Genomic DNA, 25,848 nt, shown 5'->3' on the forward strand with positions numbered 1-25,848 from the left:
ATTTTTATTGCTTTCAATATTTCTAATAAAATATTGCAACTTTTTTCCATGAGCGTTTCACTTAGATTATCAAAAGTTTAGTGATCTTATAAAGAGAGCTACAGACGAACAATATAAAGGCAGCCTTAGTAAGAAATAAGAAAACAAAAATGAGTTACAGCTGAGAATGTACCACATGGGCAAACAACACAGAAAAGTTCTATTATGGTGAATTTGATTCTATTAAAAAAAACACAAAACAAAACAACAAAAACTTATATCTTGCTTCTCCCTTTACTAAAGGAATGATTTCAAATCTTAAAATAACACATCTATCCTATATTGGAAAAATACTAATCTAGATTATGGGTTCTTCATCACTCAAAACTCCACTAGAACAAAAATGTAGTTGTAGATAAAGAGATGAAACAGTAATAGAACAGCCTGATGGGCAATCTAAGCACAGGTGCTCTAAAAAAACTGAGAATTTATAACAATTTATCAACTGCAATGTAACCATATTCCAACAGCAAAACATGAAAAATGTGTGGAAAAGGTGCTTTATACGAGTCACAGTATTACACTTTCAGAAGGTGAGAATTTTACCACAGGATAGCAATCACTCACACTTCCCCTCTGAAATATGTTTTTTGTTCTTTCAATTATTTTCTTCAAATTAGCTAAGTGGTTCACTTGCTAAAACAGTGTTTTTCTAAGTAGCAAACAGGTATACTATAGCCTTTGTTCAGAAACCCCAGTCAGTCCAACTAGAAATGTTTAAACCAAGTTCACTGAAGACATTCTTAAATGTAAACTGTCTACTGGTTATTCAAATGTATATAGGGATAGGTTAATTTTCTGAAAAACTCAATGAAACTGAATATTCTGTTAAAGTAGGGATTAGCAATGCGTAACCAAACAAAAATAAGATTGCCAGTCCCATCACTATTTTTTAAATTAAGTGATAAAAAGTCCACCTAAAACAAACCACTTCAAATTCATGGAAAAAAAAAAAAAGCCAACATACTGAGTTTTTACCTACAACTGCTAAACATCATAGGAAATGTAGCAGAAGATAGTTATTTCAATTGAGTTTTTCTATTTTAAACTATTCAAAAGATTTTAAAAAACAAAAAAACTGAAGTACTCACAGCTTTGCAGGCGGCCATTAGCTTGAAATCTGTCTCACTCCACACAGGCCTTTTCCAAAAACGTATACCACTAGCATCTGTGGTCCTTTTTAAAGGATTATTTAATTGAACCAACTGCTAACACAGCTGGCCTGAGGTTTTATTCCCACATAGCACCAATCACATTAACCCAAAGAAAGCAAACAAAGGAAATAAAAAGTATTTGAAAGAAAATTTTGCTCAAGAAGGATTTCAACCGTATCAAGGAAAAGCATCATGAATATTAGCCTATTATCATTTGGCACCATGAAATGTTCATTATCAGCCCTTCAGGAATATTTTTAACCTGTGGTAAGCTCCCTGAGTCCATCACCTGTAGTTTTCATTCTGAGGGAACATTTTATAAGAACATTCCAACAGGTTAGAAATATTAAAAGCAAATCAAACAATCAATGTAACAGATGAAATTTCAGTCGAAAAGAAAGCAAAAGTTGCTACTAAACACTAGAAGGAGCCCAAATCAGCCATGCACCAGCCCATATTTCTCCCCACCTCAGGCAGCTGGTTGCTAGAGTTATCTAGAGAAGCCTCCAAACTTGGGGTCTCAGTTCTGATTTGAAGCACCTCTTCTGTTCCCACACTGCTAGTGGAGTCTTGAGACTGAAGTGATAAACCAGCATGATCTGATATTGTTTCATCTATGGCAGAATCACTGTTTAACTAAGAAAAGAAAAAAACATGAAATTCTTCAATTCATCAAACATAAATTACAGAAAAAAACCCACAGTTTTAAAATAGGCTGTTTCAGTATAGTTAGCTATTTGAATTTATTCATAAGCTTAACAGCTTGCTACTAAAAACACTGCAAGCATCACATACATTTCTGCAACATTTAACTTCATAGACAAATTTGAAGTTATCCCTGAGATCCTGAAAATAATTTCCATTCTTCTGAAAGGTCTTTAGCACCGGTAAATTACTAGACAAAACACCGATCAGCAGAGCTCTTTGTTATGGGAAACAACGCAGACTTTGCCTCAAGTCTGAAAAGGGGCATATTATCTCTGCTGCTCCCTTTTCTCCCACCTTTCTTCCTAATTCATTTATGTAATGCAGAGAGACTTCTGAATAGCCTATGTTCTTGATTTTCCTCATTTATACGTAACACACACTTCAAAATGCATAATCAGATTAGCAATTTCAATGGTTAAACACAATTGAGGCTCCCATGGGATCACTTATTGCTCATCTTTATTTAATATTTTGAGGGTTTTTTTGAAGCTAAGAATCTACAAAGACACACACTTCATATGTAACATGCAATTTTACACTTATATTTGAACAATTATTTTAAGTATAAAGGCACTGAAAAGATCATTGATTTACTAAAACTATAAATCTGTTATGTACCACTAGCAGAGTAACTCTTTTCCTTCACCGATGTTAAAGTGAAAAAGTAGCATAGACATATTAGTTTGGTTTTATTCAAGGTCTTTGTTCCTCTGGATGAGAAGTGTGAGCCATACTTAGTCACTAAAAATGCAGGTAAAAACTTAGGTTCTCAGATTCCTTTCACAGTAAAATAACTTACCATTTGTGATCGAGACAGTATCTGACTTGCAGTCAGTGCTGCTTCTTCTTCTGAAGACTCATCAGTATCTTCCTGGTTGGTCAAGTTCAAGCTGGGTGTGCTACCAGAGTACTGACATTCTTGAAGAGACGGTGTGTCTCCTTTGTCAATACTGTCAAGAGAGCGCCTACGAACACCCCAGTTGAAGTTGTCCATGCTTTCACCCTGTAATAAAAAAAGTTCACAGACATATATTATCTTGAAACTTATACATATAAAATTAATATACAAATGCAACGCAGACAACAGAAGTACCAAATGCATTATGAACAGAGTTTCAATCAGCCCTTTAATTTTATTAAAAGTTTAAATGCCTTGCTAAATGATGTTTGTAGAGAAATTAAAATATATGGTAAATGAAGTAGAATTCTTTTGATTATCATCTTGGGAAGTAGCTCAATCTATAACCTATATCAGTATCCATTTTATGTCTCTGACTAGAAAGTACAAACACACCACAGACAACAACACATGAACAAGCCAGGGCACCAGGCTGCAACTTACCTGCAGCTCCTGGTTAGCAAAAAGGAAAACACATATAATTAGAAAGAACGAGGACGAACACTTAAAGATACTCTAGAACCAGGGAAAAATGTTTTATTACATAAGATTTGCAAACAGTAAAAGACTGATTCAAGCTCTGAAAAAAGCTTTAGTCAAAAAGCTAGTATTTAAAATAATTTTTCTTTCTAATGGGAGACTGATTAAAAATAAACTGATGACAAAACACCAAAACCAGCATGCTTATGATACATTTTTCTAGTGTAACATGTAAAGCCACAAACATTAGATGAGATTCTTTTAACTAACACACATGAATCTAAAGTGACCACATTCAACTGACAAAGCATCATCAACATTAATTATATTCAAGCTGCAGAAAAACTGTCTTCATTAATTGTTCTGTCAGTTACTTTGCATCAATTTTATGGAAAGCACCCTAAACATCAACAGCGGGATCCTTTCTAGTTTTCACATTTTAAGGCTGGGATACTTAGGTTGCAAACATCCAACATACTAAGTGACATCCAAATCTTAAAACACACTATTTTTTTAAATTCACAAGTACAACAGTCATATTTGATTTTCTCAAGCATTTTGTCAACCTTCAACAATACAACCAGTTAGATGGAAAACCTACTCAGTTCACTTTGCCAGTCTACAGCCAGTTATTAAAATATCACATCTAGTTCCAAGTGTACAAGTATGGGTTGCAAAACTGCTCTAACAGAATGTCTCTTGTGGTGAACTAAGATAGTATCACTATATTGTAAATATGCAGAGTAAACTAAATGTTCTGTAGTCTCTTTCTCTCTTAGTGATTTGTTTTGCTCCACAAAAGGTAAAAACTTATGCCAAAGCAAAACAATCCCAACAACAAGGTAGTAGTTCTGTAGGCAGAAGCACTTAAGTTTAATTAGCAACAAGGAACGTTCTGCATTTCTGGTGAAAAACTAGGCATCTCTTGTATCAAGTGCACAATTTATATGTAAATTAATATGTAAACCCTAAGTGTGTATATTCTCTGCCTTTTTCTTCCCTTCAAGTAAAGCACTGAATGCTGCATACAGGCATGTAATGAGAAAGTTGAAGAGTAACTTAGTTTTGCAAAGTTTTAAACTTTTGGCATCCTACCTGCAAAGCTTCATCTAGGTGTTAATATAATATTTTATTGTTAAGCCTTGATGGTTCTGAACTATTAGAGTAGCATTCAATATAGGAAATTGTATCTGTATAGGCTGTGGTCACGTATGCAATACTGTAAGGAGCCTCTATTTCTCCTAGAACATGCAAATAACTGGCTTGAAGTGAAGCAAGCAGGAAGCATAAGAAAGTGGGAAAAAACTGAAGTATTATGGGGAACAAAGCAAGGTCTTGTAAAAAGGGATGGATAAACCAGGAGGAGAACAATTTTACGTATATATAGGCTGATATCCTTCTAGGTAGTCTGTTGACCCATGACCTGCAAGGGTCACCATTACTAATTCACTATTTTGTATAGGCTGTAATAAAAACATTGAAAGAAATTACAAAGCATTCCATTTCTCCTCCCACTTCTCCCCAGTCCTTTCAGCCACACTTTTAAACTTAATCCAATTCTGGTCTGAAGCCTCTTATTTATCCCAAATAAGTAACAACTGTTAACGTAATTGTTACTATTTCCTAAAATTCAGATTTGTTTTACCTCCCCTTCTCTTTTTTTGATAGGGGGGAAAGTGGAGGAAACGTAACAACTGCAACAAACCAGATATAATGTTGAAGTCAGAATGCAAGCAATTACTATGACTCAGTCATAATCATATATAATTACTATAGTATACAGTTTACAACTTTGAAAGCTGCTCATCTTTTCAAAATGCAAAAATGCATCAGGAACAAAGATTGTATTTTCTTAGCATACTGCTTCATAGGTTTCTACTGAATACTACTATTATTCCAGAAATTTTCTACTGCTTTATAAACAGGTGTTCATCTTGTCATTGGCTTATACCATCACATCACTTCACTTTCTGATTAAGTCACTTAACATCACCCCTGACAAAGAACCTCCTCCCCCTGAACAATTTGCACCAACTGAACACTACAAAGTTTAAGATACAAGTTTCTTTATCATGCAAGTTCAATTCAATCATGTTATAAATTCTTCCCAATTGGATTAGTTAGAAGAGCTGCCATTTCCTTAGAATTGCACCAACACAGCCTAATTTTAAGAATACTCTCAAAAGGAAATATACAGAAGAATTCCCAAGGTCTCACCTCTGCATCTTCCAATTCAACATCTAAAAAGTCAAAGTCTTTAAAAACTCCAAATTGTTGTTCACTGGTATTGTCCTCTACTGCCACTTCCTCCTCTTGAATAACTTCTTCTGTTGTTGAAATAAGACTGGTTTGTTGATCTCCAACTTCCAAGTCTTCATTAGAGGAAAACACAACCTGAAAATAAGGGTGAAAGTACAAATAAAACCTTCCAACTTCTGAATTCTCATTTTTCAAATTTAAAAAGAAAAAAAAACACTACCACAACTTACTGAAGGATTCTTGGGAAGACCAGATTCTGGACCACACAGAGAAAGCACATTCATCAGCTTCTCCCTGGTTCTTCTCTGGAAAAATGTAACAATAAATGAATAACAAAAAATCATAGTAAAAAATCACATGGCAAGGCATCTACCAGAAGTCCAAGTAAAAATGTAAAACGTCTGCATTTTTAACTAGTCATCTCACATGCCGTCATCCTCTAGAAAGAATTTTATCATTTATCCTCTTCATCTTATTAGCTTTCAGCTTATGGTATATTAATTTACTGTTTTGCTAAGACATCATGTAGATTTCAAATTATGTTTCAACAAATACCTTTATTACACATTCATAAACACTGCCTATTTTATATGTATAACGTGCTTGAGACACAATGTACCTGAGATAGCTGTGGTCTCTTCCAGCTGACAGGAACTAATGCATTTGAATTGGAGCCTGATGAAGTTGAAGAAGTGCTCCGGGTGACAGCAATGACTTTTGGTTTCCCATTTCTACCAGCTGCACTGTGTTGATCACCGTATTTATTCCCAATAATTGGTGTCTAACAAAGACAACAAATGCTTTTGTAAAATTTAAATCTGTATTAATAAAGACTACACATTTGATTTTCGAAATTAGTATTACACTATAGAGGGCTTTTTTCTTTGTGGCTGTCTTTGTTTTGTTTTTAGAATTCTACGAAGTCCATGCCTAATTCACTGAGGACCCATATAACATCAGTATACTGGGAAACACAAAGTTGAATACTTCTACCCTAAGCAGCAGACTGCTATTCTGCTCATTTGTATTTCTTGAAATATACTAGTTTTATGCTAACAATCCAGTTATATTTTTAAATGCACTTTTAAAGTAACTACATACTAAGTTTAAAAGATGATAAATTTCTTTATGGATGCACTCACAGACATTAAACAATTGTTTCTACAGTCCAGCAACTTCATTAGAACAGACAAAACTTCTAAAAACCAGGGATCAAATCAGCCTTTCTGACAGGAAGTACTACTCCAACAAACTTTGTGGGAATTCACCTGGTGTCTTGCTTATTTACATGTACTGAAATTTCCAGTAAGGAATTAAAGAGGGGACTCTACCGATTTAAGTAACGGTCCAAGATATGTACATCTCCAATCACTATTCAGGACCAGTTTCAACCATGAACCCTTATTTTTGACTCCTTCTTAAGTCTCCAGTTTTCAAATCCCTGAATTATACTACAGTCATTTGGTTATGCTCCCATCTTCATACATACAAAGAGTATCACCTGTACTATATTAGTTTGAGCTCTAATGCATCCTTTCAGTATGACTTTAATTATGCCTCACAAGTGCATAACATCTTCAACATCTCCTATTCTTAAAATTATATTTAAGACATATCAATGCAGAAGGCTACCATAAAATATACCCAAGTTTGGAACAGAAAGTCATTATTGCATTGTAGTTTAAACAGAATAATTACCTCTGATATATCAAAATGAAAATCTAAGGTCTTGCCAGGTAGCTCCTTGGAAACATTATTAAAAATTTTTGTGAAAGATATTTCAGGAGAACCTATGTCACCTCCGTAAGACTTTGGAATATCGTTAGGTACAACAAGGCTTGCTGATCGAGACACCACCAGTTTCAAAATATTAAGAGCTTCCTTCCAATATGGACTCTAAAAAGAACATAGGTAAATCACCAAACAATCGCTTCAAATAATACATCAGTTTGTAATGTACAGTAGGATTTTGCATTGATTTATTTCAAGAGTCCCAGAGCCAAAAGCTCTAATCTATATGTGACTGTAAGACATGAACGCAGGCAGAAGATTTGGAACTGGAAGCACCAGGAAGGCATCAGCGAGGCACTGGCTCATCCATCCCACAGCCAGAGGTCAGAAAAAGCAAGGCAGGCTTAGTAGCTCTGGCTCACAGTGCCAGCCACACCAGACTGTTCCATGTCCCTTGTTCCCAGTACTTACATTACAGGTTGTTTGTTTATTTATTTTAACCATGACCTGGAGCACCTGCCCTTGGTGCCACAGAATTAAAACTCAATAGTATTTCAAAGGAAAATAACTTTCACCTCCTGGCATCTCTAATTATTTTACACTTAAGGGCAGAGTAAACTGAATTTGAAACAGAAAAACACGTTTCATGTTTTGTATTTTCTCAAGCATTTGAAAGATCTTCAAAAAAAAGGAAAAAAACGTTTACGAAGTATTCATATTGTATCAAACTGATGGAGTGCTTTAAAAAGCAAGCGCGAAAGTATGAGAACATAAGAGGCAGAGTCTGAGCTAAGTGCACCATCCTTAAAAAGATGATTAAGGTAATGTAAATAATTCAGCAGTTTTAGGTGCAGACATTGTAGAGTGGATAACGAGACATATCAAAAGCAGCACCTGGGGAAGGTTAAGATTTATGCTTCTGAAAATGTTAGGATTTCACCTGAAACTTTAATCTTCCAGTGTTTTTGGAATGAGCAGGATTTTATTTTTTTTAGTATGACGATAAGTTTGTTATTAATTTTTTTCTTTACTGCGTTAAAAAATAAACACCACTTTCAAGGCTCTAAGTAGTGCCTGCTTCTTTCTAGGTAATGATGGCCTTCAACAACAACTTTAATTTCTGTGCATCATAAGCATAAAAGAATTATCTCAAACCTGAACCATCCTGTAGCAACTTAAATTTATTAAGATACATTGTGATTGCAGAAGACTAGAAAAACTAGAAAACTGTGGTTTTGTAGCACCACAATTAAACAAGAAGCCTTATTTTATGAACTTTTCTTTTGTTACCTAAATTAATGTTTCATCCTATGAAAAATGCATGTCCTTCTCTGGAACATTCTTTCACTAGTTCCCGTATATTGATGGCTAACATCTTCTAATTATGACTTCATTCCATGGTGGTGTGGGCTTGTACAGAAAGCTCAGATAAAGGTTAGAGGCGAAGCGAGCAGATGTCAGGCTATGAAAACTGTAGTTATGCTAATCATTCCATTTTGCCTAATGCACTTTGACAGGAGCACAATATCTAAAGTACATATCCATCAATAGCAAAACGTCCAGGGAGCACTACCTTTCCTGGTTAATTATGATTAAACCATTTGACTGAACTACATTTGGCAATAATGGAATTTGGGGAAAAAAGAAAAGGAGAAAAATAACAAGAAGGTTGTGTACTGAAATGGTTTTGTGCTCCAGGCATTTGTATAAAACCTTTCAGCAAGAGGCTAGATATTCTTCCACAAAATAGATTTTCAGTAAATTGTGTTCAAATTACAAAGGATCAAATTACCTAGGGCAAAACACTGTGGCTCATCTTTTGGGGACTTTCTTAAATAAAAAAAATATGCACTTGAATTCCTTAAGGTGCACCGTAATGTTCCTCACTTGAACAGATATATTAGTGAAAGCGATTTAAACATATGTTTACCTGTACAAACTTAGTTTGAAAAAGAATACACTTAAAATACATTTGGACAGTATTTAACAGCAAACATTTCCATATTTAAAGAGTTATGTAGACATAGCAGATGATCCTTCGACTATTAAAAATGTATGTAGAACTACCTACATTTGTAAATAGACACACTAAGGTAACTTGTCCCACAAGATATAGATCAAGTTGGACAAAAGCATAAGCACGTAACAAATTAAGGGAAAAAAATTACCATGGAATTTGACTTTAAACAACCATTTTTACATCTAAAATATATTAATTCTCAAATAAAAATCAAGTGTAATTTCACTTTTATAACAAGCAGAAAAGCTTTTCTTTAAATAGTTTTTCAGAGTACCTACCTGAACATATTTACCAATAACTTTTATGATTTCCAAATTAAACTGCTTCACTGGTGCTGTGGACAGGTCGATGTGACTCAGAAGACTATAAATGATCTGCAGCAAGGATTGTTGCATACTGGATAACCCTTTCTCTAACAGCTTAAAAAAATTAAAAATACAGACTCTAATTAGTGCCTTTAATAGTAACTTGAAGTGAAAATCAACATTAAAATATAAACAGCTTCCACAGATGTTTATTCTTCCCCTCAAGAAACTTCAGCGTACCACTTCACATTTTTCAAAATTTTGTTTTAGCTTAAAAAGAAAATGTAATGCAATTGAATGTTATCTGTTGTAATTAATTCCCCCCCCCCCAATTTCGACATATCCGTTAGCACAGATCTAAAATACATAATTACAATAGAATAATTATCTAATAATAATAGAATAATAAAATATTTCTCACTAAATAAAGTGTTCAAATAAAGTCAAAATCTCAAAGGTGCATGGAAAACAATGACATCCATGACTTACGAATGAAACAGTCTTATAAATGAAATAAGTTCATATAAATTAATTGATAAGAATGTTCTGGTATCTTTTCCATGATCAGTTTGAAGTAATCTTCAAGGAGAAACTCTACAGTTTTTTCACACAACATAATTTTTCAAGGTAACATCAGTTTTTCTGTATGAATGGCTGGCAGAATCATATACTGAATTTTATATTTAAATTATCTTTGATTATATACTATGCATTACTTTCAAATGAACTTTGAAATTAGTTTTTAAGTAGTGATACGGACATCTTTAAATATGTACTTGGCTAAAAAACATGTTTTAGAATTTGCACAGAGCATAATTTTGCTAAAGCCAAGACAGTATACATAGATTATTCACGTAGCATAGAAAATAAGTAGCTATTTCGCAATACTACTACTGTAAAAAGGGATTTTTCATTAGAGGGATTATTATTTCGAGGTACACTCAAGTTGTTGCACTCCAAAATGGCAGCAGTCATCCCTTTTTCGTGTCCTAGATCATTTTATTATTATTCTCCCATTGCAGAAGGTATGTTTTTTTCTCTCAATATTCAGAATTGTATGAAACAAGGAATTGGCAATGAGTAAAATGTAACATTTATCACAGATTGTCAACATGAGATACACCTTCATTAAAAATTACCTCTGCAAGATAAGTTACGAGGTTAAATGTGGCATCTGAGAAGGAGTCATGCAAGTATCTACACACTACATTAATCCAGTTAGAGCAGTCTCTGGAATAACTGTGTGTACTGTATAAACTCATCATATGAGCCAGATTGGCAAGAGTTGGTGATTTCTCCTCTGCGCAAACCTGAAAAGCCAAAAGTATATATAATTATATTACAGATGACAAATTTTTAACTTAAGTACCCACAAGTCATCATGTACTTTTCCCAGATTTCACTCTATTCCCCAGTAACTGGAAATGAAGTAATCATATGAGCAACATCTACAGTTTCTGCTGAATTTTGGAGCCTGGTAATTCGTCAAAGAAGTAGTAGAGAGAATTTGCTGTGGTACTTACACTGCTTTCTCAAATACATAAATAAATAAGTAAGTGTGCCAGGTAGCAAGACTGTTTAAATACTGAAAACAGCTCCATACTCCTGACATGACATGCTGGGACAGCAGTAACTTTTAGACTTGCATCAGGCCATGTATGACTTTGAGGTGGCCTGCACACTACTAAGTGATATACATATCACAATTTGGGAAGCCAGAGGTCTATGATTGCATTTCCCAAGACAGACAGCACTTTCTTATTCCCCTTTCCACGTTATTCCTTAAAATGCTGGCTGTCAGACCAGCACTCCCCCAGCCTCGCTGGACATTGCTGGTGTGCATCTTGAACCGCTGTAACAGACACTGCAGTTCATAAAGCAATGAAAATATTCTGGGGTTAGCTACGGTGTACAAGGGATAGAAAGAGAACCTTTTCTTCCTGCCTGCAAGTCTGAAAGGTAAGGATTTTTTCCTTATCACAAATAAATTAGGAAGTATGCTTAAGAATTGATTTAGTTTACATTTAGCATTACAAGCTGCAAAATCAGACAGGTTAGAAAAAGTACCTGATATCACTGATAACATGTAAATACATTCCTTACCTCTAAAGTTTACAAAAAAAAGCTAAATATGTTTTCTCAGTGGCAAAGAGAAACTCATGGGCCGATATGAAATCCAACTATACAAATGAGGACTGGATCACAGTTTCAAAATAAAATATTTTAGTTATCTCTGTATGTCTCATAGAATTTTATAAATTCTACATAAGGCAGTAGAAAAATACAGAACTAGTGCTGGTAATAAAAGTAAACTCCTGGATACTCCCCAAGAATCATTTTACATACCTTTGCTATCCTGTCAGCTGTTTCTTTACAGAACTGAGTTGGGTTATCAAAATGTTGGATCAGATGAGGAAGTAGGCACAAGATGTTTAGGGGAAATCCTAAACACATACATAAACACAGTTATACGAACCCTAATGACTTTAACATGACTTAATTTAATGTGAAGTATATATATTACAGCTTTCTGATACCTAAGAACCCTTAGAGTACAATACACGTACATTCAAACAAATATATAAATAAATTATATACATACACCTAAGTTTGTATGTATGTATAATATGTGTGTGTGTGTGTCTGTCTATCTATAAGTGTGTATATACACATATGCATAGTGTGAAACCAAAGTCATCAACAGATCAATTAAGCAAAAATATTAAGAAATTTGACAGCTTAAAGCAGTTCAGTAACATTGTTTCTAAAATGTACAAATGTTTCACATAGTACTAATTGAGCTATTTAGTACAAGATCATGAAAAATAATACATATACTCTTTAAACGTACTTGTCAGCAAGTTTGAAGTAAGTTAATAATCAATACTTAAAAGTTTTTGTGCAGTATTTCTTGGCAGATAATCATAGTCTGTAATGTATTCCCACCACCTAACATTGCAATATCAACAACTGCAAAATGCATTTAACTGAAGGGTGCTTTTTAAGGCAAATACATAACCACTACTGATTTTCATCATTTGATGAAAAAATACATTTTCATTACAAATACAGTTACTAAAGATACCTGCTAACTGAGAAGGATCCACCAGAGCATGCCTGGAAATTGTGATGAGTTTACTCAGGAGGTGAACTGTCATTTCTTGTGTGGATGCTGAAGTAAAGCCTTTTAGGAAGAGCTGCTGAAGGCCTGGAAAGTTATTCCATTTCAGTTTACTCTGCACCTTTTCTATCTTTTCTCGACTCTCTGATTTATCCAGAGGCAAGTGAATAAGAAGCTTGTTGAGTAGCTTGAGAGCCAAAAGGTATTCATACTCATAATCTGACTCCAGCAATGAAGTTGCAATCCAGAATATGGTGGCCATTAGATTGACAGGATCAGTAGTGGGCTGCACATCATACATTCCTCCCTCTCTCAGGGAGGAAAGGCTTCTAGTCCTGGCCAAACTTCCACCATGATTTATCCTTCCATCCATTATATCCAGTGTGTTGCTCCGTCGACGGTCACCTCTCCGCTCACTGATTAAATTCAGTCTCAAAGAATTACTCCTTGTATTGCTGTAGTATCCCAAACAACTGCCACTATTAATGGGACTGGTGCTTAGATTTATCTGTCCAGTGCTTTTCCTATTAGCTGCGTACTTGTTTCCCATTACAGAATCATGGTACGAGGTTCTAAAATAAAATATTATAGTTTAGAAAAAGGGAAGAAAAGAAAAAGATTTGACACCAATCACATGCACAGACAACTTAGTGAATACTCTTGCTTCATCACTGGAAAAGTATTACAATATATGAAAATAAAGAGAAAACTTCTCTATATGCTATAATATTTTACAGCATAAGAACCAAACTGTAGCATCCCATTATGTGTGCTACAAAATACATTGATTACAATCGCAAAGTAGTAAAATAATTACAAAGCAATTCAGTAAAGTCAGGAATATTAACCTAAAGCATGTAAAAGATGATTTTTTAATCAAGGTCAGTAAGGCCTGATTAAAAAGAAAAAAAAAAGTTCTAAAACTACTCACAGTGCTCTTATTTTTGAGAAATTTCAGAATTAATGACAACATTTCAAAATAAAAGCCATAAGGTGTTTTTTGAACCAAGAGGGTAATTTGAACAGGCAGCAGAGATCTTTTCAGAATATCTAGATTCTTATGAGTTTTGCTTGTAGCAGAAAGCTAAAAATATCATAAATGAGCAAGTAACTCTGCTATCAGGATACAACTATTCTACAAATATAAGAAATAATTTCATTACATATGTAATACAGATCTTAAAAATTTTAAATATATAGAAATGTATAATGCAGCTTGACTAGTACAAGAACTTACTGAGAAAGGGCAGAAAGCAGATCGTAATGCTTCATGGTTTCAGCCAACGTATCAATTGCAGACTCTAAAGTCAGAAGCAGTTCTATGACAAAACCCTGGGGAAAGCCACAGGTCGTTATAAATTATGCAGTATATACAAGGAAAATCACATAACATCTATTGAGTAGTGATATAAAAATATAAAATCAGCATCAGTAACTAGATTATTATTCTCATGCTTCATTTAGAATGTAACCTTGAAGACAGAGCTCAAATTGGCCATAGCTTCAAGACAGAGGAAAAAAAGTAAAATGATAAGACCTTTCATTTATTCCTAAATACAAAAAAAAAATCCACTCTGACCTGCATTATTTTTAAGGATGGCCTTATCCTTGGTTGAAAGGTTAGATCTAATTCTTTAGATCTAACATGCCACCAAGTTGGATGGTTTCAGCAGTTATCAGGTTAAGTCCTTAATAGAATAACTAAATTATTTTTTATATGGCTAATCTCAGGAATCCCTAACTATGAAAGATATGGTGTTTTCAGGAAACAGACTATCAAACTGTTTGAAATTTCTTATGGCTCTAGAAGAAAATGTGCATGGCTAGTCTCATTTCATTAGGTGAAAATTGAGAAAGTGTCATGACTAAAACTGCTCCGATATATGAAGTATCTTTATTTAAAGATAAAAGCAACTGAGTCCAAAATGATTTTAAATTTTGCCATCATTAAAATAACAGCATAAGTATGTCATTTAGGCATATTCACCTTTCTAATAAAATAAGAGGAAAAATTCAAATACCTGAGCTTCTTCTCCTGCATCTCCAACAGTTTCTACTAATCTGGAAAGAACATCAGAAAGTGTAGATGCAGTAAGAGGCTGCTTCAGAGCCCTGAAGATCTGAAAGGACCTCCCAGCATAATGTCGAGAGGAACACGAAAGCGCAGTTTGCAAAGCAACTTCACTGAGACGATGTTCCAATTGAAATCCTACTATGAAAGCAAATAATACTCAAATAGCACAACGTTTCATGGGGAAAAAAAAAAAGAAAAAAGAACTTGCATTTCATAAACAGTATAATTGTAAATGTCATTCCTAACTTTAAAATATCCTCACCTCTTACTGTTTACTTAAGGAATACTCCTATGAAAAATCTTTCCAGACATGAACTCTATTCCACAATACTTAACACTTGAGAGACTTGCAGAGAGTAAAACATTTATGATTTGAATGTTAAATGTCCACAATAAATTAGTAAGATATTTTATCTCATTTCTAGAAAATTATATTTAAATCTGATGCAACAGAAGCATGAATTGAAATGTGCAACACACAAGAAAAATCTCTATTATTTAGAAGCAGGTAGCTATGAAAGTGATTTTATAGATCATCTGTAAACTTACAGGCATTGAAAAAAATCATGTAGGTCACAGACTCAAACATTCTATCATGCATCAAGCATTTTCAAACATACCTGAGCTAGACTGTTTAAATATAGCTACCACATGCTTTAAAAACACAGTTAACTGTTCAGCACTCTTTATATTAGGGTTCTTGGCCGAAACATCTTCATGATTCCAAAGTGGCCCTCTTTTCCTAAAAATACAAAAACAAAGCAAACATGACAGAATATAAAACATAGCCTTTGTCATTAGTATTATTTAAATGTTATTTTTACCTTAAATAACTGCAAAAGAATCTGCTACCTACCACATAAATGACACCATTTAGAACTACAGACACAAGCTGGAAAGAAGTTTGCCAACTGCTCAATATCATACAACAATACACATGAAGGCAAGAAAAGGTGAAAAGCAAGATATCAAAACTATCTGAAGTAACAGTGTAAATTTAGGAAGAGATGTTCTTTGTTAGATAATATTTAGTTAGCGAACAAAGAATCAGTTACAGATACCACCATTATAAACTTCTTAAATCAGCCTTCTTTCTTATCATTTTCTTCCCATCAGTACACCACACTATTCTAATTTTAGGGCCATGTAAAGCTTTTTTTTGTTGGCATGCTTCTCAAACTCTGATTAAGCAAACTGGATTTCAGATTTACATGATCTTGAAAGCCTTATATAAACTATCACACTAACTGCACAAGTGTTGCTTGTTTTATAAATGTTCTTTGCCACTAATCATTTTTTTTCTTCAAGTAGCGAGCTTTCTTCTATTAGGTAATCCATAACCTCCACAGAAATCTTGCAGTTTCCTAATCATCTTTCTGTATTCCAGTCCTAACACTTTAGTTTGTTTGTTTGTTTGTTTGTTTTTGCCAGGATGGAAAAGGGAATACTACAAACTGTCTGTGAAGCAAAGATAATGGACCTGTGCAGAACATGAAAAAAGACTTTTAAACACTCAGGACAAGAAAAGGAGGCAAGTTCTCCAAAACTGTTGGTAAGCTAGGGTTATTCATAAGCTGTATCACATTAAAAACACTTCAGGGTTAGTCTTGATATTCTTAGTGATGATAAACATTTTTCTTGACAAAAATGAAAATTGAAATCTTACCTTGAGGTAATGAATTCTATGAGAGTTTTCACTTTTTCATCCTGCTCTACTGAAATGTCAACCTCATTGAGGATGGTGGTGTGCAGATGAGACATGGCAGCACTTGTATTTCCTAAACTGATGCTAGAAGAGGTAGAACTTGAACTAAGCCCTGAGTCTGTCATTGGGGAGGGCTGGTAATCTGGTATAAAATCATGAACACCCGCTGAAATAAAAACAAGATTATTATGAGCTCTTAAGTTGACAGTTCAATATTAAATAAATAAAAAGAAAAAATAGCTCTCTAAAAATCAATAATTTAGCAAATGTAGTGAGAATAAATTCATGGATGCAATGATTTCAAATTAAATCAACAACTATGCAAGAATTGGCATGACTGGATCCTTAATAGGGAACAGGCAGATCCCTCTTTAAAAATCACTACATTGTTAGATTTTTTGTATCGGTAATATGGTGAAATGACAGCTCAGTGGTCTGTGAGGCATCTCATCTCAGTAAGTTGAGACAAATGATACAAACTGCTTCTAGATGATGTTTCTGTAAGATTTTCTCTCCATCAAAAGAATCATGTGCCTGTAAAATGCAACTGAAGCAACTCCTATTGTTAAGCCTAAATCTATGAGGTGCTGGGAGAAAGCAAACTGACAAAGAAAAAGATTCATGAATCTTTGACTGTAACTACTGTACATAAACTTCAGACTTGCTGATAGCCACCAAAAAAATTCAATCTATGGAGCTGCATGGTTTGGATTGAGGCATTACCTGGTTCAAAGAATTTTTTTTTTATCAGCTTGCTTTACCTCGTGCTAGGCATGCATCCTTGTAATCACCTCATTTTAATTCCCAGCTGGAAATAATTGATAACGATCTCATTCCAGTTTCTATCAGATATTTTTGTTCTAATAATAATAGCAAAATATCCTGTCATGTTTTGACAGTTTTACTCAAAACTGCGAAGATTAGGAACAGAATGGTTGTACAGGTCACCATACAGGCACATTGATAAAGTTCCGTGAATAGGTTTACATAAAATAATTTATTCGCTATGTCCACTTTTTAAGTCCTCATTACCATTAATACCAAATGCAGAAAAAGATGCACGTTTTTTGATTAGTGACAAAATCACTTCTGATTTGAACAAAATGGAAACAAATAGAACGTACAGTAATATGCTGCCACCTACTGAAATAAGATGAAATACTAGGTTTCAGCAAAATGAACTCTCACTTTCTTATAGAAACTGCAATAGGCTCACACTTATTGCTTTCACAGTTACATATAAAATACATAATTTCCTGTATAATTGCAATAATGTAATATTAAGGTGAACATTAAAATGCAGGACCTCAAAAGAATAATCTTTTGAGTAAGATTTCTTTTGAACAAGAATATTCTTTTGAAAAAAATAAGAAATTAATAGCCTATTAAACAATGACAACAGACTAAAGTCAGAAATTCAAAGTTCCTGTGCACAAGAAATGTAAATTCTTGTGGTTTTTTGTTTTTGTTTTTTAAATTTTCAAGGGCATCATAAAAACTGCTCTATTACAGATCCAAAATGTAGTTTCCTTCGTTTTTTCTATTACTATACAATTGTTCAGCTGAGCTCCCAGCTCTCATGACTAGGCACAAAGTGCTAACATGAAGTGTACTCATTTTGATTTAATTAAAACCTGAAGAAATACATTTTAACCAGTCAGACAGGGTTGAAACAAAATACACTTTCCAAGGGCTCCAGAAAAAAAATATTAGAAATAACAGAGATTCTTAATAATGCCTAGAAGAAAAGATTACTTTCCATGTAATTTTAACAAGCCTAAAGCATACCTGTAAAAGTATAATCTAGATGTGTAGTTTGCTTGACAGTAAGCACCCTGGATTCATTGAACTCTCTGTTTCTGAGCAGGACAGAAGCAACAGACTGGACATTACTACCGGATCCCATCACTATCAGAAGATGCAAAAGCAGTCGTTTACAATGCTCATAGACTTCAGGGTGACAGTGGTCAAAACCTACCAAAAAAGGAAAAGGGAAAAGTTTTATTAAAATCAGAGGGCACATATAATTCAATTATTAAAATATAGCAGTATTCAAACTGGTATGTTATACTTCACCAAACAACAGACACATAATTCAATAAGTGAACGCAGGATTCCTACTAGCTATTCAATTTAGTTCTTCCATCTTCCCTTAGATGTTTTTTCAGTGTTCAAATATATACAAAAAAACAAAACAAAACAATTTAACAAACACGAATATATCCTCTTGTTTCTTACACAGGAGTAAGATTAACCTGTGCTCTGTATTATAACTACTACAAAAGATAAACAGAAAGAAGAAAAAGTTGAATTTCATTTTGTCTTCTACTCAGAAAAAGTGAGAAATGTAGCTCCATTGGAAAGTGCTTTTGAATGACAACAAAAGCTTCTTTAATTATATTCATATTAATCAAGCTGAAAGATATTTAGGTGAATTCTTTTTCAAAACAAAAAGGAATACCATTTTTATTTTTTGAAAGTGAACTTTCAAATATTCAGGTCATAACACCTTTATATAAATCTGCATTATTTAACAACACAGTGGTCCTTTCTGTGTTCTGTCCTAAAGTTGTGTTTGTAAATAGTAACGAGATTTAAATACAACAGGAAACATTAATTCAAGTGTGGAAAAGAACAGCTATGTGAATAGCTACCATTTCTAAGTAACTAGAGATATTTCTATAAGAATTTAGTTACCTATAAAAATTGCATGAAGCAGAAGATGCAAGTATCCTCCCCATTCTACCTTCACACTGTGGTCAACTATCAAGTCAGTCAGAAGGATCACTGCTATATTGCATCTAAAAACAAAAATAAACCTGTTAGAAGAACATAACATATGACCTTTATAAAGAGCTGCAAAGAGCTTAATATGCTACTGAACACTATTCTTTCAAGCCTATAAACATCAACCCACTTGTATTAAGGGAAAATATGTATACTCACAATGAAGACAGAAAAACTCCAGTCTTCCAAATTTAAAGGCTTTAAAATCTTAAACTGTTAAATAAGTAAAACCACAGAAAATAACTGCACTATCTTTATCTATTATCTTTAGATTGACTAACTTTAATCTACTATGTTTAAATTACTACATTTGTACAACACAAATTAAAAAGTAATGAATTGCCATTGTTAAATAGTTGTTTAACAATTGTTGAACCAGTTACCTGTGAAGAGACATGCCCGGAGGAGAAGTTTCGGGCAAGTAATCCACCAGTGGTGACCAGCAACCTCCAGTAGGTGGAAAAGGTAGAGGCTCTCCTTGATTGTGCTCCATCACCTTCAACCGCCAGTTTGAATACAGAGGCATTGAATCACCTAACACAACAGATAATTAAACCAGAAAAATAAAAGTGAATGCAAACAAAACATGTATTTCTGTATTATATAGACAACTAAAGACTGTTATACAATACAGAAATGATCCATTTCTGTATTACATAGTCTTCTAAATAAGTATTTTAAAATTCTTAACAAGCTGAACCCTGGGGAAAAAAAAAAACCAGAAACCTAACCAAACAAACAAAAAACCAAAAACTACAACAAAAAAACAGCTGTAAACAGCAGTTGGACAGTTAAGGATGATTCTACAGAAGAAAAACATATAATTTATATGTGCAGAGTAAGATTTTGTTGAATAAGTTCATAAATGTGATGGATGCACATAAGGAACAAAAGGCGAAGTTATCTAGTAGAATTTCCTTGAAATTGAAACCTGATGTAAGATAGAAAGTTAAGGCTGGGTCCCAGGACAGTACATAACTTGTTTGGAAGAGTTGCATTTTATTATAGGCTAATGATATATATTTCTCAAGAGTGTCTCTTTATAGATCTCACTAGCAAAAATACATCAGTCCTACATTTCCTACAGGCCTGATATATGTGGTAACTCAGAACTTACTACTTTTTCAGCATCTCAGTGCTTGAATAAAAGTCACTGGCTTAGAAATCAGTACATTTTTCAAGAAGACAAAGAAAAGCAATTAGTTTTTGATTAAGCGTGTTTCAAAATCCTTGGAAGAAACACATCAGTTATTTTGTATGAGAGTATACTGTGTTACACATGCAAAATATTCTTCTGTTTTTAAATGAGCCATGTTAGATTTCAGAACAATCTATTAAGGGCAGAAACAGAAAGGAGACTGCCTCAACCTGCCTCAACCGTCCAGTCTGTCAGTGATTCTACCAGTTGCCCTTTCAGAAGGGTGGCTAAAGATGTTTCGGAAGTTCACACACTTATCAGCTCATTATCACCTTCTTGACTCGAGGTGACAAACTTCTCAGTGACAGAACATTTGAATTATCATCTGCTTCAGCATACCCAGTCTTGCTACCATAATTAGCTAGCAAAAAATAAAAATGACCATGACTATGATATTAAACATTGCTCTTCCAAGCAATAATAAATACACTGCCTATCCAGAAGGTCCACCAAACTGTTACTAACCCAAAAGTGACAAAAATCCATAAAACTGTAGCAAATCCACATTGCCATGTCCAGACTTTACAAGCTCTACAGAGGACACTATGTTCCATGTCCTTGAATGTGGCAGTAAGAATGACCATATTCATTCTAAGCTTTGTAGTCTACACAGACTCAGTTATTAAAGAGGACATTTGGATTAATACTGTACATTGTTGCTCCAATACAACATGTGACACACTATACTGACATGCAAAGCTTTTGGGCAATGATAATTTGGATTACTGTGTGTCCTGGTTCCAGTTAGGACAAAGTTAATTTTCCCTCACAGTAGCTGGTAGGGTGCTATGTTTTGGATTAGGATGAGAAGAGCGCTGATAACATGCTGATGTTTTAATTGTTGCAGAGCAGTGCTTACACCAGGCCAAGGACTTTTCGGCTTCTCGCTCTGTCCTGCCAGCGAGCAGGCTGGGGGTGCAGCAGGAGCTGGGAGGGGACAGACCCAGGACAGCTGACCCAAACTGGCCAAAGGGGTATTCCATACCATATGGCGTCATGCTAAGCAATATATAGGGGTGGCTGGCCGGGGTGGGGGGCCGGCTGCTCGGGGATAGGCTGGGCATCGGTCAGCGGGTGGTGAGCAATTGCATTGTGCATCACTTGTTTTCTTACACATTATTATTGTTAATACTATTATCATTATCACTATTATTATTATTATTGTTATTATTGTATTCCTGTCTTAATAAACTGTCTTTATCTCAACTCACCGGCTTCACTTTCCCGTTTCTCTCCCCCATCCCAGAGAGGGAGGGGGGAGGGTGAGCGAACGGCTGTGTGGTGTTTAGCTGCCAGCCGGGTTAAACCACAACACTGTGGTACAATAGCAGCCACAGTTAAGCCTGTGTTTCAAAAAAAAGGCTTCCAAAAATAGGAGGAGTTTCACAAGAGATTTTTACTACTTTCCTTACCCCTGCACCTCAGAAAAAAACAGATCATAGATAACAATAAATAAATTAATAAATTAAAACAAGCTTGAAAATTAATTGCAGGTACAACACAATATTCTTCTTCCCTGCTATATTTTCCTTTGATAAGGATTTTTTGAAAATTTTGTGTGTTTTTTTCAATAGGCCAAATACTGCTATTGTTTAAAAGAACAATTACTAATTTATTTTTTTTCTTTTCTATCATCTTTTTCTCATTCATCTGTTTCCTCCTGCTAATCTCTCTTCTGTTTCTTCATCTTAACTTTCTATCTCTGGTGTTGGTAGTGGCAAAGAAAATGAAGTGAAACTGTTCCACTTGGGATGATGTTCACACCTCATTCTAGAGGACAAGGGAAGGAAAGAAAGCATGGTATCTTCCTTGCACTTGCTATTATAAATCAAATGTACGCTAGATTTCAACAGCAGAAATAAGACTGGGGAATGTAAAAAAATACTATTTTTTTAAAGGATTCATGCAAAAGCCTCATTATTCGTCACTGATATTACCTATTTCCTCATGTTTCACAACCTTCAGCAAAAGTATTAATTTTTAAAAGTTTTATTTTCTACACATAGAAATAATTTTAAATTATTACTTTTTTCCTCTTCATATGATCCTCCAGAGCTGCTGCTGTAGCGAGATTCTAGCCTGTGGTGCTGGCGGTTTAAGTTACTGTTCAACCCACTGTAGATGTCTAGATGTACATAGCTGCAGGAACAAATAAAACAGCACTAGTAACTGACATTTTGCAATAAAAATTAATCAATCAGGGACTCTCAGTAAAACTGTATATTAACAAAACTGTTATGCCAAAATATTTAATCTTACAAGGACAATTACATAATATGATGCCTAAACATCTCAGTTGCATAAGACCTCCTGCAGCAATGCTATAAAGAGGATTCAAGGAGGTAATCCAGTACAAATTGTATTTCTGTTAGATCATCCCATTAACATTTAGATATATTAATATGTTTTACCATTATACATTCTTCTCAGTAATAACCGATCATTGATTCTATAATCTGGCGCAGAAGTAAATATATATACAGTTCAGGATTGTCTTAATTCATTAATCTGACAAACTAGAACAAAGTCAGAGAAACAAGAGAGCTAAAAGCACAATTTCCAAGCTGTTTTGACATAGTTTCTGTAATTCCCTCCTCCTTGCAAGTCCAAGATATACACAGTATATCATATCAAAAAGTATTTACCCAAGGGGGGTCTTTGACAACAATACAACAAATGCCAAAACTTGCACAGACTTTGAAAACTGCGTTCATTACTTTAAAAGCTTCTTCATCTCCAGGCCTCAAAGCAGCCAAATACCTGTCTGTACCTTGCTAGGACAAATTCTGGATGACATCATAGATTTCACAATCTTCTATAATTTATTTCCAACTTCTTAAAAAGTAATTTGTTTTAATTGAAGTATTGGGCATGTTTCTGTCATTGTACTTACTAGTCTAATTATATTGATATAATGGTCCCAGAAAAAAAAAAAAGCATTCAAATGGGAAAGTATATTGGTATAATTACAGAAATACAATTACTTTTGTATTCCCTCTAGAAATATTTACTAAGGTTCTGAAACAAATCATCACAAAATAAGCTGATTGGTAACCTACCACATCATAGCTACCATACAGCAATGGCCTCTGCAGGTTTTCCATTTTAATCATACTAATTATAGAATCTCCTTTTGCTGTAAAGTTGGCTAGCTCACATTGAACACACAATGAGAGCAAGCCCATAGGCGGTTTTGAGTCCACACCCTGACTAATTCCATGTCAGCTGTTTGCTTTCCACCACCCTCACACCAGTACCACTGTTTGGGAAGTTTCTCCAAAAGATCACTCTAAAGAACCTCAAAAATTAGAGAGAGAGGCCTCTGTTTCACAGCTAGCTGCAAGGGATCTTGCTACACATAGCAGACATTCAAATACTGTAAATGGGAGAATAAACTGGCTATCAAAACGTGGGCACTGCTGATTTCTTGTGAGCTCAGAAACCAATCTGTGAATTGGCTATGTAACTAAACTGGTAACTTTTGCCTTCAATGTATCCATACCCACCTACAATATAATCTCTCTTATGTAAACATATACAATCCAGTGTAATAAGCAGCTAAATTAGACATCTTTAACAATATAGCTAAAGCAATACAAAGCCTGACCTGGATTGATCCCTTATTTTATTCACCTTCCTGTAAAGGTTTTTGAGTTCAAATTACAATTGAGGCTGCCCACGTTAATCCCAAATAGATTTCCCATTCTAAAAACAGATTGTACTCACTTATACAATTTACATACATGTATTTTCTGCAGTGTAGACATACCTAAAGACACTGACATGCTATTTATAGTAGCTACCAGGAATTCTTGTAATTCAACTAGTAACTGCTTTTTGAGGAGATACTTACTTCTCTTCAATACTTTCTTTTATACGTTTACTGTCAGGGTTGCCATCTGTGGGAGCTACCATTGTATTGCTACTAGAAGTGGTACCTGTGACAAAGAAAGAGATCGATAACTGAATAAAAAAGAAAAGCAGTCTTATTAATACACAATGACCCTTGTTTATTTACATGTCCATGCTAAGAGCCCCAACCACGCATGCACTGCAGCAACAAATAGAAAATGTGCAGCAGAAACTACTTTCACAGGGGAGGAAAAAAAAATGTTTAGACAAGAAGATTCTGAACTGCTACCATAATTTCACTAACAGGTAAAAAAATCAAAAGAATCCATTCCAGGAATCTCTGAGTCTTCAATGTAAATTAAGTAGAAAGGCTTGTTTTCAAGCAGGATCCAGATGACTCTTTCTTTCTTTCCTTTATGCTATACTCTATTCATCTGTAAAATGCACTTGAACTTTGGTATGCAGTTGATTCAAACCAAAAACAGATTAGGGATTAAAATATAACAGCAGCGTGTAGTGAAACTCGCATCAATCTCTTTTTAAGAGAAACTTGCAAGCATTACACATAATAGACGACCATGATTAGAAGTAATTTTGCAACCTCCCCACATTTTGCTATTCTCAATATATATACTCAATATAAGTATTGTATGTTAATTGTTAATTATTTCCAAATAAATTTTCCTAAACAAATTCACTTAAACGCCCTCAAATACATTTTTATGGATGCAGCTTGTCTATCTAACATAAGTTTATATGGATTTAAAGTGATGTAAATTGTCTCAGTTGTTTAGCTGAATGGACATAAAAGTGGCATGTTGAGGGTAAACAGCGCAAGATCTGAGTGCAGACAGTCTAACATATACACTGATACAAGCCTATTCCTTGTGAGACTATCACATGTTCTTTAATGAGAACTCTGGATACACCAGATCTTGTAAATCTTGTAGATTTGTACCGTAGAACTTGTAAAATAGACTTTGTACTGTAACTTACTTTTAGAAACAGAACATTGTACTTCTACTAAATAGTCACAGATAACTTTAATATTTTAAATGACTGATAATGACATGTTTATCATTGATAGCAGTAATAGTTCAAATCTCACCTGAAGTGACAGAGGGGATTTTATAGCTGGAAGTAATGCGGTAATATGGTGGATTATCCATGTGGGTGACTCCTGAACTGACAGGATCTGTAAGCTGAAGTTCACTCACCAGCTCTTCCAGTAGTTGCATTGTTTTGTCTCTACCCAAATAGACAATAACTTTCTTTACCTGCCATCAAAAACAAAGTATATTTATATAAAATAACATGTAAATAAACAAAATTCTTAATGTAGTCAACTGATTTAAAAAAAAAGAAAAAGATTTGAATACCTCAACTCATTAGAATAAGGATCTACCTGTATTGCTAGTGATGATACCTGTAACTGACTTTAGCTCTAAAAGCAAACAAAATTGTTTCATAGCTGGAAACAGCAGCAAGCATCAGAAAACATCACAAAAATAAATCTT

At 34.3% G+C, this 25,848-nt stretch overlaps 1 protein-coding gene across 11 annotated transcripts in view; it reads right to left on the bottom strand.

The window, feature by feature from the left end:
* The window catches only part of FRYL (FRY like transcription coactivator), a 176,843-nt gene that overhangs the window by 23,144 nt on the left and 127,851 nt on the right, over window positions 1–25,848 (bottom strand). For 8 of the 11 annotated variants that reach the window (XM_066995839.1, XM_066995845.1, XM_048072996.2 and 5 more), the window contains 20 exons: window positions 25,440–25,608; window positions 24,333–24,417; window positions 22,506–22,618; window positions 19,665–19,815; window positions 19,192–19,295; window positions 18,283–18,468; window positions 16,456–16,660; window positions 15,410–15,531; window positions 14,737–14,927; window positions 13,953–14,047; window positions 12,680–13,287; window positions 11,941–12,038; window positions 10,734–10,904; window positions 9,568–9,708; window positions 7,237–7,434; window positions 6,158–6,319; window positions 5,769–5,843; window positions 5,497–5,673; window positions 2,701–2,904; window positions 1,662–1,829 (listed from right to left, as the gene is read on the bottom strand). In XM_066995839.1, the coding sequence (XP_066851940.1) occupies window positions 1,662–1,829; window positions 2,701–2,904; window positions 5,497–5,673; window positions 5,769–5,843; window positions 6,158–6,319; window positions 7,237–7,434; window positions 9,568–9,708; window positions 10,734–10,904; window positions 11,941–12,038; window positions 12,680–13,287; window positions 13,953–14,047; window positions 14,737–14,927; window positions 15,410–15,531; window positions 16,456–16,660; window positions 18,283–18,468; window positions 19,192–19,295; window positions 19,665–19,815; window positions 22,506–22,618; window positions 24,333–24,417; window positions 25,440–25,608 (3,423 nt within the window). Of the gene's footprint in view, window positions 1–1,661; window positions 1,830–2,700; window positions 2,905–5,496; window positions 5,674–5,768; window positions 5,844–6,157; window positions 6,320–7,236; window positions 7,435–9,567; window positions 9,709–10,733; window positions 10,905–11,940; window positions 12,039–12,679; window positions 13,288–13,952; window positions 14,048–14,736; window positions 14,928–15,409; window positions 15,532–16,455; window positions 16,661–18,280; window positions 18,469–19,191; window positions 19,296–19,664; window positions 19,816–22,505; window positions 22,619–24,332; window positions 24,418–25,439; window positions 25,609–25,848 lie in introns of all 11 variants that reach the window. The other 3 variants (XM_066995846.1, XM_066995841.1, XM_066995842.1) reach the window with 2 other exon arrangements.

The sequence above is a fragment of the Anser cygnoides genome, chromosome 4 (assembly GCF_040182565.1).
Source record: "Anser cygnoides isolate HZ-2024a breed goose chromosome 4, Taihu_goose_T2T_genome, whole genome shotgun sequence".
NCBI classification, from domain to species: domain Eukaryota; kingdom Metazoa; phylum Chordata; class Aves; order Anseriformes; family Anatidae; genus Anser; species Anser cygnoides.